General features: G+C 35.1%; 1 protein-coding gene across 3 annotated transcripts in view; it reads right to left on the bottom strand.

Moving 5' to 3' along the window:
- The window catches only part of PPP1R12A (protein phosphatase 1 regulatory subunit 12A), a 143,753-nt gene that overhangs the window by 30,203 nt on the left and 97,058 nt on the right, over nt 1-16,492 (bottom strand). For 2 of the 3 annotated variants that reach the window (XM_032393751.1, XM_032393750.1), the window contains 8 exons: nt 12,264-12,479; nt 10,293-10,387; nt 9,749-9,853; nt 8,685-8,852; nt 8,116-8,292; nt 3,207-3,297; nt 1,842-2,042; nt 1,430-1,598 (listed from right to left, as the gene is read on the bottom strand). In XM_032393751.1, coding sequence (XP_032249642.1) covers nt 1,430-1,598; nt 1,842-2,042; nt 3,207-3,297; nt 8,116-8,292; nt 8,685-8,852; nt 9,749-9,853; nt 10,293-10,387; nt 12,264-12,479 — 1,222 coding nt within the window. The remainder of the gene's footprint in view (nt 1-1,429; nt 1,599-1,841; nt 2,043-3,206; nt 3,298-8,115; nt 8,293-8,684; nt 8,853-9,748; nt 9,854-10,292; nt 10,388-12,263; nt 12,480-16,492) is intronic. The other variant, XM_032393752.1, reaches the window with a different exon arrangement.

The raw sequence follows: 16,492 nt of genomic DNA, 5'->3' as shown, positions 1-16,492 counted from the left end.
TTTTTGGAATTGGTTTAGAGCAACAATCTCAAACTCCAATGTCTACAGTGGCCATCCAGATAACATAAATGGATAAAACTGGTCAGGAGGGCACTATTCCAAGTAATGCGGGGCTGCTATTTGGCTCTAGCCAGTTGTTGATGTGTGAGATTTTTTTAGACCCACTGTTGCTAAACCTTCCAATTTTTCAATAGAAGATGAAAATCTAAACTTTTATTGGCTCAAAATTTTGACAAACATTATGTGGGCCTCACACTCAGTGGTTTAAAGAACTGAAGGGTGCCTGGGGGGGCTCAGTCAGTTAAGCCTCCGACTCTTGATTTCAACTCTTAATTTCGACTCAGGTCATGATCTCAGGGTCGTGGGATCGAGCCCTGCATGGGGCTTTGTGCTCAGCTGAGTCCGCTGCTTGTGATTCTCTCTTTCCCTCTCCCTCTGCTTCTCCCACAACTCATGTATGCATGCGCTCTCTCTCTCTCAAATAAATAAATCTTAAAAAAAAAAAAAAGAACTGAAATATTGGGCGCCTGGGTGGCTCAGCTGGTTAAGCGACTGCCTTCGGCTCAGGTCATGATCCTGGAGTCCCGGGATCGAGTCCCGCATCAGGCTCCCTGCTCGGCAGGGAGTCTGCTTCTCCCTCTGACCGTACCCCCTCTCATGCTCTCTCTCTCAAATAAATAAAATCTTTAAAAAAAAAAAAAAAAAAAAAAAAGAACTAAAATATTTCTAACCAAAAAAAAAAAAAGTCAGCTGAAAATTAAGAAAAAATTTTCTGAAGTTTATCCTATATGATGATTGTTACTGTCATGACTAATACTATGAGATTTTCTTTTTAAAATATAAAATGTCTACATACAGAAATGTTTATGTAGTACCCACCTCCATTTAAAATAGGAATTATTAAAATTTAAATAGGAAGTTTATATGAAATAATAGGAAATGTTAATAGTGATCATCAATATGCCAACATATAGCTGAAAAAGAAATTTCTCAAGAAGCAAGCATAAAAACAATTTTGTTTTAGCAAGGACATTACGTGTGTAGGTGATTTTAGTTTAAAACAATTTCACACACAAAAAATTTAAGAACTATGATCCACACAATAGGTAAGAAATAACTTAAGGCACTAATATACTGTTCCTCCCATCAGTTCTTCTATATTGACTTTTTTCCTATGTTGGTGGACATAAAAATTTTTGTGAAGTCTTAGTATAAAGATATATGTATCAATGCCAGACTACATAATTTCTATTTTTATTTTCTACTTTTCTCATTCTCATCCATCATATTCTTTTTGAAAGAATGGCAGAATGATTCCCAGTTTAGAATGCTGTTTCCTTTTCTATTGAACTACAAAAGAAAAAAAAAAAAAAAGATTCAAAGGATTATTTGTAGGAAACAAAGTGTTTTCAAAATTTGGTCTTCTTACCTCTTTCATTTTCTTTTGTTAATCCTCTGGAGTAAGCAGAAGTTATACCTACAAGACTATTTGGCCTGTTTAGTTGACTTGAAGCATAAAGTGAACTGCTCATGGTAGAAACTGAAGAGGATGGAGTGGTTGAACTTGAAGTCGATACTGGTCTGTAACGTTGGTAAGTCTGTGAAATATTAAAATTAATGCCCATCTAAAATATTAAAGTTAAAAACATATAAACACTTAAATTCATTTTAAAGGAAAAATAATATTCTAATCATCTCAAAATAATTCAGATTTCTAGTTAAAATCCTTTTGAGTATTTTGTATATGGTTGTTGGTATATAAATCTCTTGTATTTTGAGTCACAAGAACTATTCATACCATTTGACCTAGCTGTGTTGTTGTGTTGTTGGTATACTATTACCTCATCATATGTTCTAGAGTACTTTTGTTTATATTCATCTTCTCTTGATGTTTCTGACTCCTTCTTTTCTTCTTGCTTCTCTTTATCCTGTTTTTCTTTTTCCTCTTTTTCTTTTTCTTCATTTTCTTGTTCTCTGGTTCTGGTAGAACGACTTCTTCCTATTGTTTTTTCAGCTTCCTGAAGATCAGTCAATGTTACTCCCTGTACAAAAAAGGTAAATTTAATGAGAGGCATTATAGCTTGTTTCAAAGGAATATTTTATAAGTAGACAAATTTAATATGAATGTATTAAAGTGAAATACACATGTTTGGAATTGGTTTGGAAATTGAAATAGAATTTCTACTTGGCAAGTCATATTCATTCTATGAAGAATCATCATGAGCAAGCACAATAATAGGCATTGGGAAAGATATAAAATATGTGTAATAAATAGCCTCTATATTCAAGAAATTAACAAAAACAGGGAGATGACAGAAATAACACATGAATTCCTAAGAAGTTCAGAGAAAGAAGGAAAAACTGATATAAATATTGTTTATATGCTAAATTTATATGTATTTGTTTTTATGTATATATTTACAGAGAAAATTTCAGTAAAAAAATAATTTCTGAAGGATAAGCCTTGAAGAACAGGTTAGATTTCAAGAAGTAAAGGTACAAAGATAGAAATAGTATGTTAAGATCTTAGCAAACAGTTCAGCTTGAAATGTGAGTAAGAGTAAGGATCAAGGAGTTGAATCTGGACTTTGAAGCTCCTCAACTGTAGGAAAGGACAGACATAGGATAAAAGGATAGTGATGTATTAGATATACTTAGAATGGCAAGGAGGTTAGGGAGATGATAACTAGACTGAGTGACATTTTCCTCATACTTGCACATTAGCTGTCTGAAATATCTAACATAACAGACCTATTCCCCACAACTCCAAATATTCATAGAATTCTTTAATAATTATCAGACATATTGATTAATTAACACTTATTGAATACTCTATGCCAGATACCATCTTAGCAACAAAAAAAATATTCAAAGACATACAATTGCATATGGCTAATTGGATTAAATATAATATTAACAATGTGACCATATACAAAGGCTAGGGCAGGATTACTAACGCAATCTTTATTTTTGAGATTTACCCACATTATATACTGACACTGATATTTCCTTTTTAAAATTTTTTTAAAGTTTTTAAAAATTTATTTAAATAATCTCTATACCCAATGTGGGGCTCGACCTCATGACCCCAGATCTCCGACTGAGCCAGCTAGGCGCCACCAATGACATCAATATTTTCACAGAGAAGTGAAAAAGAGAGAGGTAATTTGTTTTGAAGTTTTATATATTATACACATTAAATATACCTGTGTTGATCTTCTAGACTGTCTTGCTTGTCTAGATCTTGCTTTTCTTTGGGATTCAGACTCTTCATCTCTAACAGGAGTGAGGTATGATCTACAGTAATAAGTAAAAATTGTTAGTTGGAGATATAATATCTGTGAATATAATTACATATGAATGTGTGAATGATTACAAAGTTAAGCATTTTAATGGGTTTTAAGAAGTCTTCAAAAATGGTTACATCCACCCTGAAAATTCAGCAATACAATCTGATAAATCTTTAGATTGGAAATAATCATACTAACTTATATTTTTCAAGTTCTTCCTAACTACAGGTTTTTTTTTAAAATTTTTATTGTTATGTTAATCACCATACATCATTAGTTTTTGTTTTTTGTTTGTTTTTTTTTTAAAGACATGCGACATCAGTCCTCTTAGCCCCTTTTTTGGTTCCCCACAATACCATGCTAGATGAAAGGTGAAGTTATCTGGCTAAACTCTAGACTGTCAATGTCTTTTTACGGTAGAATGGTTAGGACTGAAGGCAACATTCAACATATGGGATGACTAGTCAGCAAGCAACACTCCCTGAATTCTGCCATTGTGCATTTATTAATGATGTTTTTGGCAGATATACTCTCGTTCACACTTTGAGTTCTCTTAAAAGTCAAGTGCTTTTATACATAAACTGCTTTAAAATCAGCATCTTATTTCTGGTTCCTGATTTTCTGATATAAAGAGGACTTAATATTTAGCTTCACTACATTTCATCTTGCACATCTAAGCCTATGTTCCATCCTGTCACAGGATATGCACCATTTCAAAAGCAAGCAATCTAGTCAAGAGATTAGTATTTAATTAATTAAAGGGTTGAATAAGCAAAGATAAGACAGAGAGCCCTGCAACACAACAAAAAAACTTCCTTCCAATGATCAATATTACCTGGGATGTTCAATCGTTAATACTTTATGTAGTTATATTACCATCTAATTCACCTTTCTCAGAGAACACTCAGAAGTAGAGTATCCCTATTTTCTATGCTGTCTATCAAATTTATCTAGTTTATACCATCCTGCCCCTCCCCTCCAAATGCGACTTTTTAAAAAGGCTTTTCAGCTTTAGTATGCTTTCCAATTGGTAATTCTGTCTGCTCTTTAAACTCCCTGAAACTATTCATATATCCATAGCAAACTTTGGAATTTATTCTTGGTTTTATGTCTTATCTTTTATTTTTTCTATGCACCCTTCAAAGCTCTATGTTCAGAGAGTATAACATATCTCAAGCTCCTTAGAATAATTTACAGTTTTTTCAGAATTCTTTTGGAGAGCCCCATTCCTTTTGATTTATCTTTCTCTTCCTTCACACTCTTTAGTTTTTAGAAATCTGTCTCTCTAAAACTAGAATACATGATGCATTATTCCTAGGATTCACCTCATCATCCAAAATCGACTTGTCTCAATTCCATCAATTAACTCTTACTTACTGGTTAAAGTTAGTTCTAGAAGACTGGTTTTCTGTGTTGCTTCTACTTTACAGATAAACTTTAAGCAAGGTAAGTCAAGAACTTCTCTAGAGGATGTTTTTGATTGAGACATCCAACAAATTTAGAAAAAGATGAAAATCCTCTCCGTACTTTTTTTTTTTACTTAAGTTGTTTTTATCATCTGATGGTTTGAGAAAATATCATCTGATCTCTCTACTTGGATGAATAACTTATGGAACTATTTCATAATGATATAATTGATTTTTTTTCTCTTTATCCATATGTTCTCTATCATATTTTCAGCTCTAGGTTTCTAGAGGATCCTGAAAGATTATGTCTTATTGCTATTACAGTAGCACTATATTTATCTCATAAATCAGGCACACCTCACGAAGTATTAGAAGAGCTCTATCTTACTAAATTTGGTTTCTACTAGAACACTGGTACAGATTTAAGTTTATAACCTAAAATTTTAATTAAAAAAATTAAATGTCTAATTATTTGTTTTCTGCTTTTATTTTTTTTTAAAGATTTTTATTTATTTGAGAGAGAGAGAGAGTGTGTGCAAGCACAAGCAGGGTCAACGGCAGGCAGACGGAAAAGCAGGGTCCCCACTGAGCAGGGAGGCTGATATGGGGCTTGATCCCAGGACCCTGGGATCATGATCTGAGCGCCAAAGGCAGACGCTTAACCAACTGAGCCACCCAGGAGCCCCTGTTTTCTGTTACTTTTAATTTGTCCTCCTAAACGTATAGGGCAAGGAAGAAATTCACTAAACAAAACATTTTAGTTATCAACATTTCTTTAGTTTGACTTTCTTTTAGAGATTCAGCAACACATGGCTTCATCTGTATCAATGCACAGATCCAAAGAGATGAGCAGATTGGTAGGATACCTGCCCTCTTGATGGTCCATGATGCTCAAGCTACACTAAGCTTGATACTTCTCTTTCTCTCACTGTTTTATAATTTTCATTTTGTCTATGTATCAACTCTTGTGAGATTTAAGCTTTTTATTTAGATATAACAGATACTAAAACAAATATAACAGATCCTTCCTATTTTTATAACAACTCCAGTGATTTTTCTGGGACAAGTAATTTAAAAGGTGAAAGAGAATAACAATAAACTTGTTATTATAGTTTCAGTTTAAGAAAATTAATTCTGGAATATAGTGAGGAGCTTCTTTGTGGCAGAAGTTGGTTATATGTATTTGGAAAATGCTATACATTTTAACCTTCTCTAGGAAAATCACAACATGTTAAAGGCTCTGAGAAGAACCGAAGGAAGAACCCTGTTTAATCTTTTTTTTAAATGATTTTTTATTTATTTGACAGAGAAAGACACAGCGAGAGAGGGAACACAAGCAGGGGGAGAGGGAGAAGCAGGCTCCCCGCAGAGCAGGGAGCCCGATGTGGGGCTTGATCCCAGGACCCTGGGATCATGACCTGAGCCGAAGGCAGACGCTTAACGACTGAGCCACCCAGGTGCCCCGAACCCTGTTTAATCTTGTTTAACTATGCATTTCCCACGATTATTTAAGTAGAAAATACTTTTCTTTTGTGGTACACCTGCTACACGTGGAAAGTGCTCTTTGAGACATCAGCTTGAAAAATATGTCACAATGGCTATTTTTTTTAGCCATTCATTTAATACTTATTTATGCATCTACTGCCTCTATGCAATTTATTGCTTTTTGAACTTCTCCCAGATGAGGGGAAGAAAGAAAATAAAAGGAGATGAAACCTCAATGTAATAGCGAATCTGGTTAAACAGAAAAACTTTGTAGCAGCTTAGATGGCTGCACGTTATCATTTCAGTATTTCAAGAGCTCTCTGAAAGTAAGAATGAACATGGACTTCTGAATCTGACTCCCCTATGTAATGGTCAAAATTCCCATATTTAGTTTAAAACAGGGAAATCTGCATTGCCATTTGCCCTTTTAATCTCCAAGGCAAACAGAACTAATCAACCATCACACTCTCTTCAAAAGAGCCTCGATTCTTTTTCAACAGTTTCAAGTTACCATAAAAGTTAAATATATTTATCATATCTTGTTTGACATATAATAGATAGGTTAAGGGGATAAAAATTACTAAATGGAAGACTTACAATATCTGTTCATTTAAATTTTCCATACATTTGCTCCAAATTAGCATAAAAATCTAGCCTATCAATTTGTAATATACAATGTATTTCCTATTACTTTAAGAGACCCCATCTAGTATTCAGTTCCTTTCTCCTCTCCTGGGGTTCCTGTATAGAGCAGACCTCTATGAATAAAATGTAGAGAAGAAAATTAATTCATATATTTTATGTGTTTTTAATTAAAAAGAGCTGACTAAGGCACCTGGGTGGCTCAGTTGGTTGGGCATCTGCCTTTGGCTCAGGTCATGATCCCAGGGTCCTGGGATCGAGTCCCACATCGGGCTCCCTGCTTAGCAGGGAATCTGCTTCTCCCTCTGCCCCTCCCCCTGCTCGTGCTCACTCTCTCTCTCTTGCAAGAATAAATAAATAAAATCTTAAAAAAAAAAAGAGCTGACCATCAAAAAGCAGAATATATCAGTCAAAATCCACTGCCTTAATCATTACTATATCATACTGACATACTGAGCTCTTTCTTACTTGTAACTATATAGGGTGCATAATTTTAGTCCTTAGTAGTCACAGATTGCTTATTATTTTCTAAGCAACTGAAAGGTTGTTATTTTTAAATTAAGAATTATATAAAAGTAGAAAAGTCACTTAATATCTCTGGGTCTTAGTTTCCTTCTGTAAAGCAAAGATACCACAGGTAAGTTCCTTTCCACATCTGTGATTCCATACCAATTATGAGCAGCAGGAAGAAGTAAAGCAATGCTCTTAATAACATTTAAGCACACAAAATAAATTCATAAACCCTTTAAGAAATTTAGTAAGTGCCTTTTATGTGCTAGGATTAAAACTAAGTGAATGTACTCAATGTACTTACAAATTATCTGGCTTACATGTATGCCTAAGAAATCTTTAAGAGACTCTTAAAATGAAAATCTCAAAAATAACAAAAACAAAAACAGTTAACATCCATCAAATTTTTTTAATAATGGGGGAAACATAGAGAAGAATGAAAAATATGTTTTTGTCAGAGTCTGACCGGGTGTGTTCAGATCTTCCATCACAAAAACGTCTTGAATTAAAACAACCATTAAAAAAATGAAGATGGCTAAGAAGACAAGTGTCTGGCTACTGCCTTGAAATGAAAACATCAATTCTGTCCAAGGGAGTCACCAAGCCGAAATGCTAATAATTGCCCATTATATCAGTCTACACAGTTCTGAGCTGATACAGGTTATTTCATTTATTAACCTACTCAAGAGATGGTCACCAACTGGACAAGATTAAAAAGCAAAACAAACAACTTTCATCACTGGGCAAGACCGAGCAGCAGTCTTGTGAGGACCTTTACACACCTGCGTCTCTCCCTGACCTCTGATGTGGAGGAGACAGTGCCAGCAGTAGTTGTAGTCAGGGTTGTGGTTGAGGCTGCAGCATTTACAACAGTTGGAGCAACAGGGATGGTCAATGCCGTAGGAACACTGTCCTTTTCTTTTTCAGTACTATCCTCAGCCCACAAACGATTTGAGGTACTATCGCATCATAAGCAGCAACACAAAAAGAGAAAAGGAAAACAGCTAAACAATGAAAGCACTTTCTAGCAGCTGAAACGTGACTACAGGGATGGATTTTTTTAAAACACAAGGCAAGACATCTTTCAACTATGAACCAAAAAGCTCACCCAGAACTGTCAAAGGAGAAATTTACATTTTAAGCAGCCTGATTCAAAGAAAGTTAATAATTCGGGAACTTAATTTTTTCCCCAGACATGCATAATTGCCTCTTTTTGGAACCAATTTTTGATTGTAAATAATTTTAATGAGGTAAATGAAAAAATCCAGAGCCCCACAATCTTCTAAACAAAAATGCATGCACATACATAAGCACACAGTAGGCCTGAACACAAAATATATCTGTGACTCACCTGCTTTGTGTGCCTGCTGAGGAAGAACCCGTTGTAATCTTTGTAGTAGTGCTTGTGCCGGAAAGCAGGCTTTTCTGAAGCCCAGCTGCAGAGGTAACTGTTGGTGTTGATGTGGTGCTTGGAACACTAGAACTAATCAAATCATCTGGTCTTCTACCAAAGGAGCAACTAAAGGAAAGAGTCATATCTATATAGGATGTGTTTGTATGTGTATTCTATAGTTAATGTCTATATATTACACAGATTCACAAGGCTAGGAAAAAATCTAAAAAACGGTGTTCCTAAATACACCACCAGCTCCAGCGCCAAGAGTTGCATCTACAACTTGCTAGGAGTCTGGATGATTTCACTAATTTGGTAGTGTATCATTTTACTGCCTCCCCCCTCCCTCAGTAGGACTCAAAGATGATCTGATCTGGTATTTTTCATTCCTGGACTGTTCCAGACCATATGGTCATTCCAGACTGGGTCTGAGAAAAACACTTACGTTTAGTTTTACTCAGGGAAAGTGAAGATGGACCTTTTTGAAGAAAAGTGTTTCAGCAATGAGTCACATCCTTAGAAATGACCCATGCCTATATTATACTTGTTCATCTTTTACTCTTCTTTTTGGCTGCTTTTAGCAGAGAAAATATTTAAAGGTTTTTCTCCCCTCCTCTCCAATGTGATTTTATTACGGACATTTCCATATCTCTGAGTTCTAAGAAACGTAGAAACTTCTAGGTCAGTAAATAATGACCAGATCAATGAAGACACTGATCTATTTCAACTGCTCTAGTTAATTATATAAGGAGTTCCTTTTAAATATGCTACAATCTAAAAGATACTTCCTAATAAATCAAATCTAATGAAACATATATATATAATAGGAAGGCATAAGTAGAAGCAAATTTTCACCCATCTTTAAATATATATTCTGGGTCTTTAAATGATGTTTTATTTAAACAACAAAAGACATATTTATAAAAGCGCATTATTTTCTTAATGATATTAAACTGAGGACTCCAAACAAATTGCCTCATATTTTTATAAAAGACATGAAAGTTATTCAAGAATTATATTACCTTTTATGATAAGTTGATCCTTCATTAATTGAGCTATTCTTTTTGAGATCATCTTCCCATTTTCTTCTTGTGTAAGAACTACTTGTTCGCAAACTTGAAGAATCTCTGTGAAAAGAACATCCTTCAAATTCTGGTATATAATTTTAAAATAGGGTTAAGAAAGCTGTATATTAATAAACATTAGTAGAAGCAGAAACTAGTAAAATCCCTTGGGAAAACACTCTGGCACATTATTAAGAAGTGAAAGTAATTCCAGTTCTAAGATTCTATCCCTAGGGTATAATCCTAATTATAGGGGGGGAAAATTAAGACGTTTACTGAAGTTTTACTTATGATCACAAAATATGGGGAGGGGATAGGGCAGAGCGAGAATCCCAGGAAGGCTCCAGGACCAGCACGGAGCCCAACACGGGGCTCAATCTCACGACCCTGAGATCATGACCTGAGCTGGAATCAAGAGTTGGACGCTTAACCGAATGAGTCACCCAGGCACCCCAATAAAGATTTCATAGTAAAAACATAGAGCAAATCATAATGAATCCACCTGTTTTCTTTCTCTTCAATGTCAGATGTACTGGCTAGTCGTCTTGGTATTGTAGGTGCAACATATGCAAGCCTAGTTCCTTTACTATCTTTCTCCTACACAACAGGAAAAAAAAATGAGTAAAAATAAATCTGTGTGATGATTATAGGAGCTGCTAGAAGTATTAAGGAAAAAGTATTCAACAATGTACAATTATACAGCCATCACAGTGGATAGTATTTTTCCAAAGTTCCTAGCTATACTCTAAAATTAATGTCTATCTATAGTACTATAAACACTAAAGGACAAAGTGTTTAAACCAATTTTCTTTTCTTTCTCCTTTAATCTAGAATTAGACAATATTTTAGTATAAGGAAAAAAAACCCCTCCACATTTTAATGACTTTTTCTAAATTTCTATAACAGATTATATAAGGTAATGCAGTATAATAAAGTAAAATATTCTTCTTTTTCCAGGGAAATAAGGCTCAAATATGGTTGACTGGTAAGTCCCAATTATTATTTACTACTTTGATATAACATTAAAATATTCAGAACAAAAATTACGAAAATTACATTTATCCAAATCTGGTTGAAACTATAGTAGCAAGGCCATCTGATACGTTCCCACTATACTGGCATCAAGTACTTGGAAAATAATGGGGCAGTCAATTTGTACAAAACAAAAAAACATTAAAATTACTTGATGAGAAATTCCATTTCTGAATTTCTGATACAAAGAAACACTTTTAAATAGAGGAAGGAAACGATATGGAAAAAAGTCTAAGCACTGAAAATGCAATAGAAAATAAATAATCCAGCTATATAAAGTATCACTGAATGAACTGTGGTACATTCTATTTGATATAATTTATAATTTAATACTCCTTTCCAAATATAGTTATTAAAACTACTCATTAGAAGGATGTTGCTTTTGATGTATCAGATGAGAAAGCAGATAAAAAAATTGCAGACACTGGATAAATGCAACCTAGGAGTATAATTACATTCTGGAATAAATAAATTCTAGAATAAATGCCCCTTAATACATTTTATTGTAAGCTCTCAAGTAGGTAAGGGATTCATTTAAGTATAATCTCATAATTTATTTTTTTGGCGAATACATCTGATTTTCCCAACACTTAGAGAGGCACACTTCATTTTATTGCATTTAACAGATATTGTGGTTTTCATAAAATGAAATTTGTTACAACCCTGCATCAAGCAAGTACATCCCAGCCATTTTCCAACAGCATTTGCTCACTTTGTGTCTCTGTGTCACATTTTGGTGAGTCCCACAATATTTCAAAATATTTCAATTTTCTTTTTTAAAGATTTATTTTTTTGTTTGAGAGAGCATGCATGCAAGCAGGGGGAGGGGCAGAAGGAGAGGGAGAGAGAATCTCAAGCAAACTCTGCACTGAGTGAAGAGCCCGATGAGGGGCTTGATCTCACGACCCTGAGATCATAATCTGAGCCAACACCAAGAGTCAGATACTTAACTGAATGAGCTGCCCAGGCACCCTCAAGCTTTTTCATTATTATTACATTTGCTATGGTAATCTATGATCAGTGATTATGACCTGCTGAAAGCTCAGATTATGGTTAGCATTTTTTAGCAATAAAGTATTTTTTAATTAAGGTATGTATATTTTCTTTAGACATAATGCTATTGCACACTTAAGAGACTACAGTATAGTGTAAATATATTTTTTTTATATACAGTGGGAAACAAAAAAATTCATTTGACTTGCTTTACTGCAGTGGTCTGGAGTCAAACCCACACTATCTCGGATATATGCCTGTAATTCCATATTGACATCTGTTTAAGGTAGGTATATTTGTATTATTATCATGCAATTCATTAAGTCAGGTGAATTAAGTTGATACACAGATCTAATAATGATACACAGTAGAAAATCCATCAGATCTGATGTTCCTAGAAAACAAATTATTAGAGTTTTGATAGAAACCAGATTAGGAAATAGACTACCTTTTCTTTATTATCCAAAGAGGAGGAAAGCCTGGGACTTGAAGCTGAACGCATCACCCCTGCAGTGTCTTTGTCTTTCTGAGCCTCTTTAGATGCTGTGATTTCTGCAAGTGCGCCATAACTGCCGGTCTTTCTAAGTCCTAGCCTCCAAGATGCAGGAGACTCATCTTTTCTCTCTTCTTCTTTGGGAGAAACTTTTGTAGCTGAGGTTGGAAACTGTTTTTATTTTATTTTTAAGGAGAAGAAAAAATAATTATCAAGACTGATCAACCCTTAAGCTGGAAATGACAAGTTTACAGATAATACGTCTCAAATTATAGTTAATAGTTTCAGGAGAAACACTTTTACTAAGTAGGTTAATGTCTTAGTAAAAAATGTAAAGATCTAAAACTGAAAAAAAAAAAAAATAGAACTACCTTTCCAAAAGTTAGATTTAATAAAACACACTCCACACTTTATATCACACAGAAAAATTATGATGCAAATACAGAGAACGGAAATGAGCACACCATAAGGACTTTAAAACCATGCATCTTTGGCACCAGTATTTATATTAAACTTGTTATGTTGTAACCTAATATAAATCCTTGCACATAGAAATGCCTCACCATAGATTTTTCACCCTTATTGGGCACAAGAACAATGCCAGTTTTGCGCAAGCCCTGCCTCCATGATGCAGGATCTACTGATTCCACCACAGGCATGATAGGAGCAATGAAATCATACTAAAGCCAATTAAAATAAGACAGGTAAAGAGATAAAGATTGAAAGCATAAAAACAGAAAAGGAAGTTACGAACAAAACACACTTTTTAAAAAAAAAAGGTTTTTATAGCAAATTAAAGCCCAATAACTGGGTAATGATCCAATCTTAAGTTACTGGGAACAAGTTCTAGTTTTAGTATGAGAGAAAGATTCTGAAAGAATCTAATAAAGAAATTTCTAAAGCAGTTAAAGGCACATGGAGCAGATGATGTTATAGTATATGAATGAGCAAACTGCACTTGAATTTTGTTTTTATTCATTTATATACTTGGGTTAAAACATTTTTAATCCAGCATAATCAACAAAATGTAGTAACTGACATATCTTCCATTTATGATATTTAATTCATCAATATTTTTAATATCATAGCCTTAAACTATTTGATTTTACAAAATATTAAACATTTTAACTAAAAGCTAATTTTTTATACAAATACTTACTTCATTTTCAAGGCTTTCCAAAAGCCATAAAAATGAAACATCTGTTATCTTTACCTACTTCATTTCATCAACTCAGAGTTTAAATATTTAACCGCAGTTAAGAATAGATGGGTGAATATAGCAACTAACAAGTTCCTATAATTATAGGATATGGGTAATTAAAAAAAAAAAAACACTTTTCCCCATATTTATTGCCAAAGTTTGCTATCATTAGCAGTTTAAGAGAGCTTATTAAAGCACCCAGGATGTCAAAGGACTACTTCATAGACACAACTATTGTGTAAGATACTTCTGATACCTCCTGTAATTCCTATCAATAGGGTAAAAAAACAGACTCAAGATACACAGCATTCCCCAGTTCCCAAAATGTGCGCTGAAGAATTCTAGGGTGCCAGTATAAAATCACAAGGGACTGTGGGGTATTTTAAAGTTTTAAGAGAAAGCACAGTGACACCTGTTGGACGCTGCACAAACTGCCATTGTTAACTTACTTGCACTTAACTACTTAATGAATGAAACGAAGAGGTACTTCTCTGGCCAAGAGGCACTGTGAAAAAAATTAATAAACCATTAAGGGTTCCACTGACTGAGAAAGTCCGGGGACTTCTGTAAACATTGTATACAATAAGACAGGCACTGAGATGACTGGTTATTGATTTCTGAGTCTAAAGTCGTAGCATCCAAGAATAGGGGTTGGAAAACTTTTCTGTAAAGGACCAGATTGTGAATTTTAGGCTTTGCAAACCATAGGGTCTCTGTTTCAACTATTCATCTACACTGTTGGACCAAAGTAGCCACAGGTAATACATAAGTGAATGAATGTGGCTATGTTCTAATAAAACTTTATTTAGGTACATTGAAATTTGAATTTGTGTCACAAAACATTCTTTTGATTTTCCCAACCATTTAAAAATATTAAAACCATTCTAATATGTGGGCTGTACAAAAACAGGTAGTGGGCCAGCTCTTGGCCCACGGACCATGGTTTGCCAATTCTTCACCTAGAACCTCCCCCAAACTGGAAATAAAGTTACTCCTCCAGGACAAATAGGTAACCTAACGTTTACTGAATGGTACAACAGAAGCTAACATTTAATAGATGTTTGCTCCTGTCAGGCTCTAAGCTTAAAAGTCTTTCACATGGGTAATCCTTGCAACCACCCAGTGCTATTTTAGAGTTGAGAAAAATGAGGCAGTATTATCAATTTTGAAATGGACATTTGTTGCACTATAATGACTGATATATCTCCATTCTGCCTAATGTGAATTTGGATTTATTGGTTTCTGTGTTTCAAAGCTCCTTTCAATTTTACTTGATCTATAAATGAACATCTCTAAAATACTCAACTATACCCACTCCCTGAAACTCTTTGACTTTTGTAAACAGTACACTGTTTTGACTTTCTTACTTTTCTGACCACCTTCCTTCTTGGTCTTTTTGCTGTTGTTAGCACAGTCCTGCAACATAAGCTTCTCAAGACTCTGTTTTCAGATCTCCTATCTTCCCTTTCTACTTTCTTCTCCTGCAGGAATAGGGTCTTCTATACTTCCTCAGGCTAAATATTAACAGTACTCAGCTTATTCTCAAATTTGTTATCTCTAGTTCAGCCTGACTCCTAAATTCCCAGTCCTGAGAATTTTTTTTTTTTTAAAGATTTTATTTATTTATTTGACAGAGAGAGAGAGCACAAGCAGGGGGAGTGGCAGGCAGAGGGAGAGGGAGAAGCAGGCTCTCCGCTGAGCAAGGAACCCGATGCGGGGCTCGATCCCAGGACCCTGGGAATGTGACCTGAGCCGAAGGCAGCCGCTTAACCGAATGAGCCACCCAGGAGCCCCAGCCAGTCCTGAATTTCTATTTACCTAGAGAATGAACTATCTAGAACTACAACTGGAACCTGAAACTCAACATATTTAAAATCAAACACCTTTATTTCCAAACTGGCTCACCCTCAGTTCCCTATTTCTGTTGGTAGCACAATAAATTTCTTCACTTCCCTATATTTGAAATTTCATAGTCCTGTTAGACTTCTTAGTCATCTCCCCCCATTTATAAATTAGGTGCCAAGTCTCTGAATCTCCTTGTCCTTTATAAGACCACTGCCACTTCTCTAGTCTATCATCTTGGGCAACTTCAATAACTTCCTTTTTTAAAATTTTTTATTTTTTTCTAGGAGCCAAGAGATAATATATTAAGATTTGAACCCTCCTACACTGTTGGTGGGAATGCAAGCTGGTGCAGCCACTCTGGAAAACAGTATGGAGGTTCCTAAAAAGTTGAAAATAGAGCTACCATACGACCCAGCAATTGCACTACTGGGTATTTACCGCAAAGATACAAATGTAGGGACCCGAAGGGGTACGTGCACCCCAATGTTTATAGCAGCAATGTCCACAATAGCCAAACTATGTAAAGAGCCAAGATATCCATCATCAGATGAATGGATAAAGAAGATGTGGTATATATATACAATGGAATATTATGCAGCCATCAAAAGGAATGAAATCTTACCATTTGCCCATGACATGGATGGAACTGGAGGGTATTTTTTTTTTTTTTAAAGATTTTATTTATTTATTTGAGAGAGAGAATGAGACAGAGAGAGAGAACATGAGAGGGGGGAGAATCAGAGGGAGAAGCAGACTCCCTGCTGAGCAGGGAGTCCGATGCGGGACTCGATCCCGGGACTCCAGGATCATGACCTGAGCCGAAGGCAGTCGCTTAACCAACTGAGCCACCCAGGCGCCCGGAACTGGAGGGTATTATGCTGAGCGAAATAAGTCAATCAGAGAAAGACATGTATCATATGACCTCACTGATATGAGGAATTCTTAATCTCAGGAAACAAACTGAGGGTTGCTGGAGTGGTGGGGGGTGGGAGGGATGGGGTGGCTGGGTGATAGACACCAGGGAGGGCATGTGCTATGGTGACCACTGTGAATTGTGTAAGACTGTTGAATCACAGACCTGTATCTCTGAAACAAATAATACATTATATGTTTAAAAAAAAAAAGAAGAAGAAGATAG

Source organism: Phoca vitulina, unplaced genomic scaffold, assembly GCF_004348235.1.
Source record: "Phoca vitulina isolate PV1807 unplaced genomic scaffold, GSC_HSeal_1.0 scaffold76, whole genome shotgun sequence".
NCBI lineage: Eukaryota > Metazoa > Chordata > Mammalia > Carnivora > Phocidae > Phoca > Phoca vitulina.
This window is presented reverse-complemented; position numbering and strand designations above follow the sequence as displayed.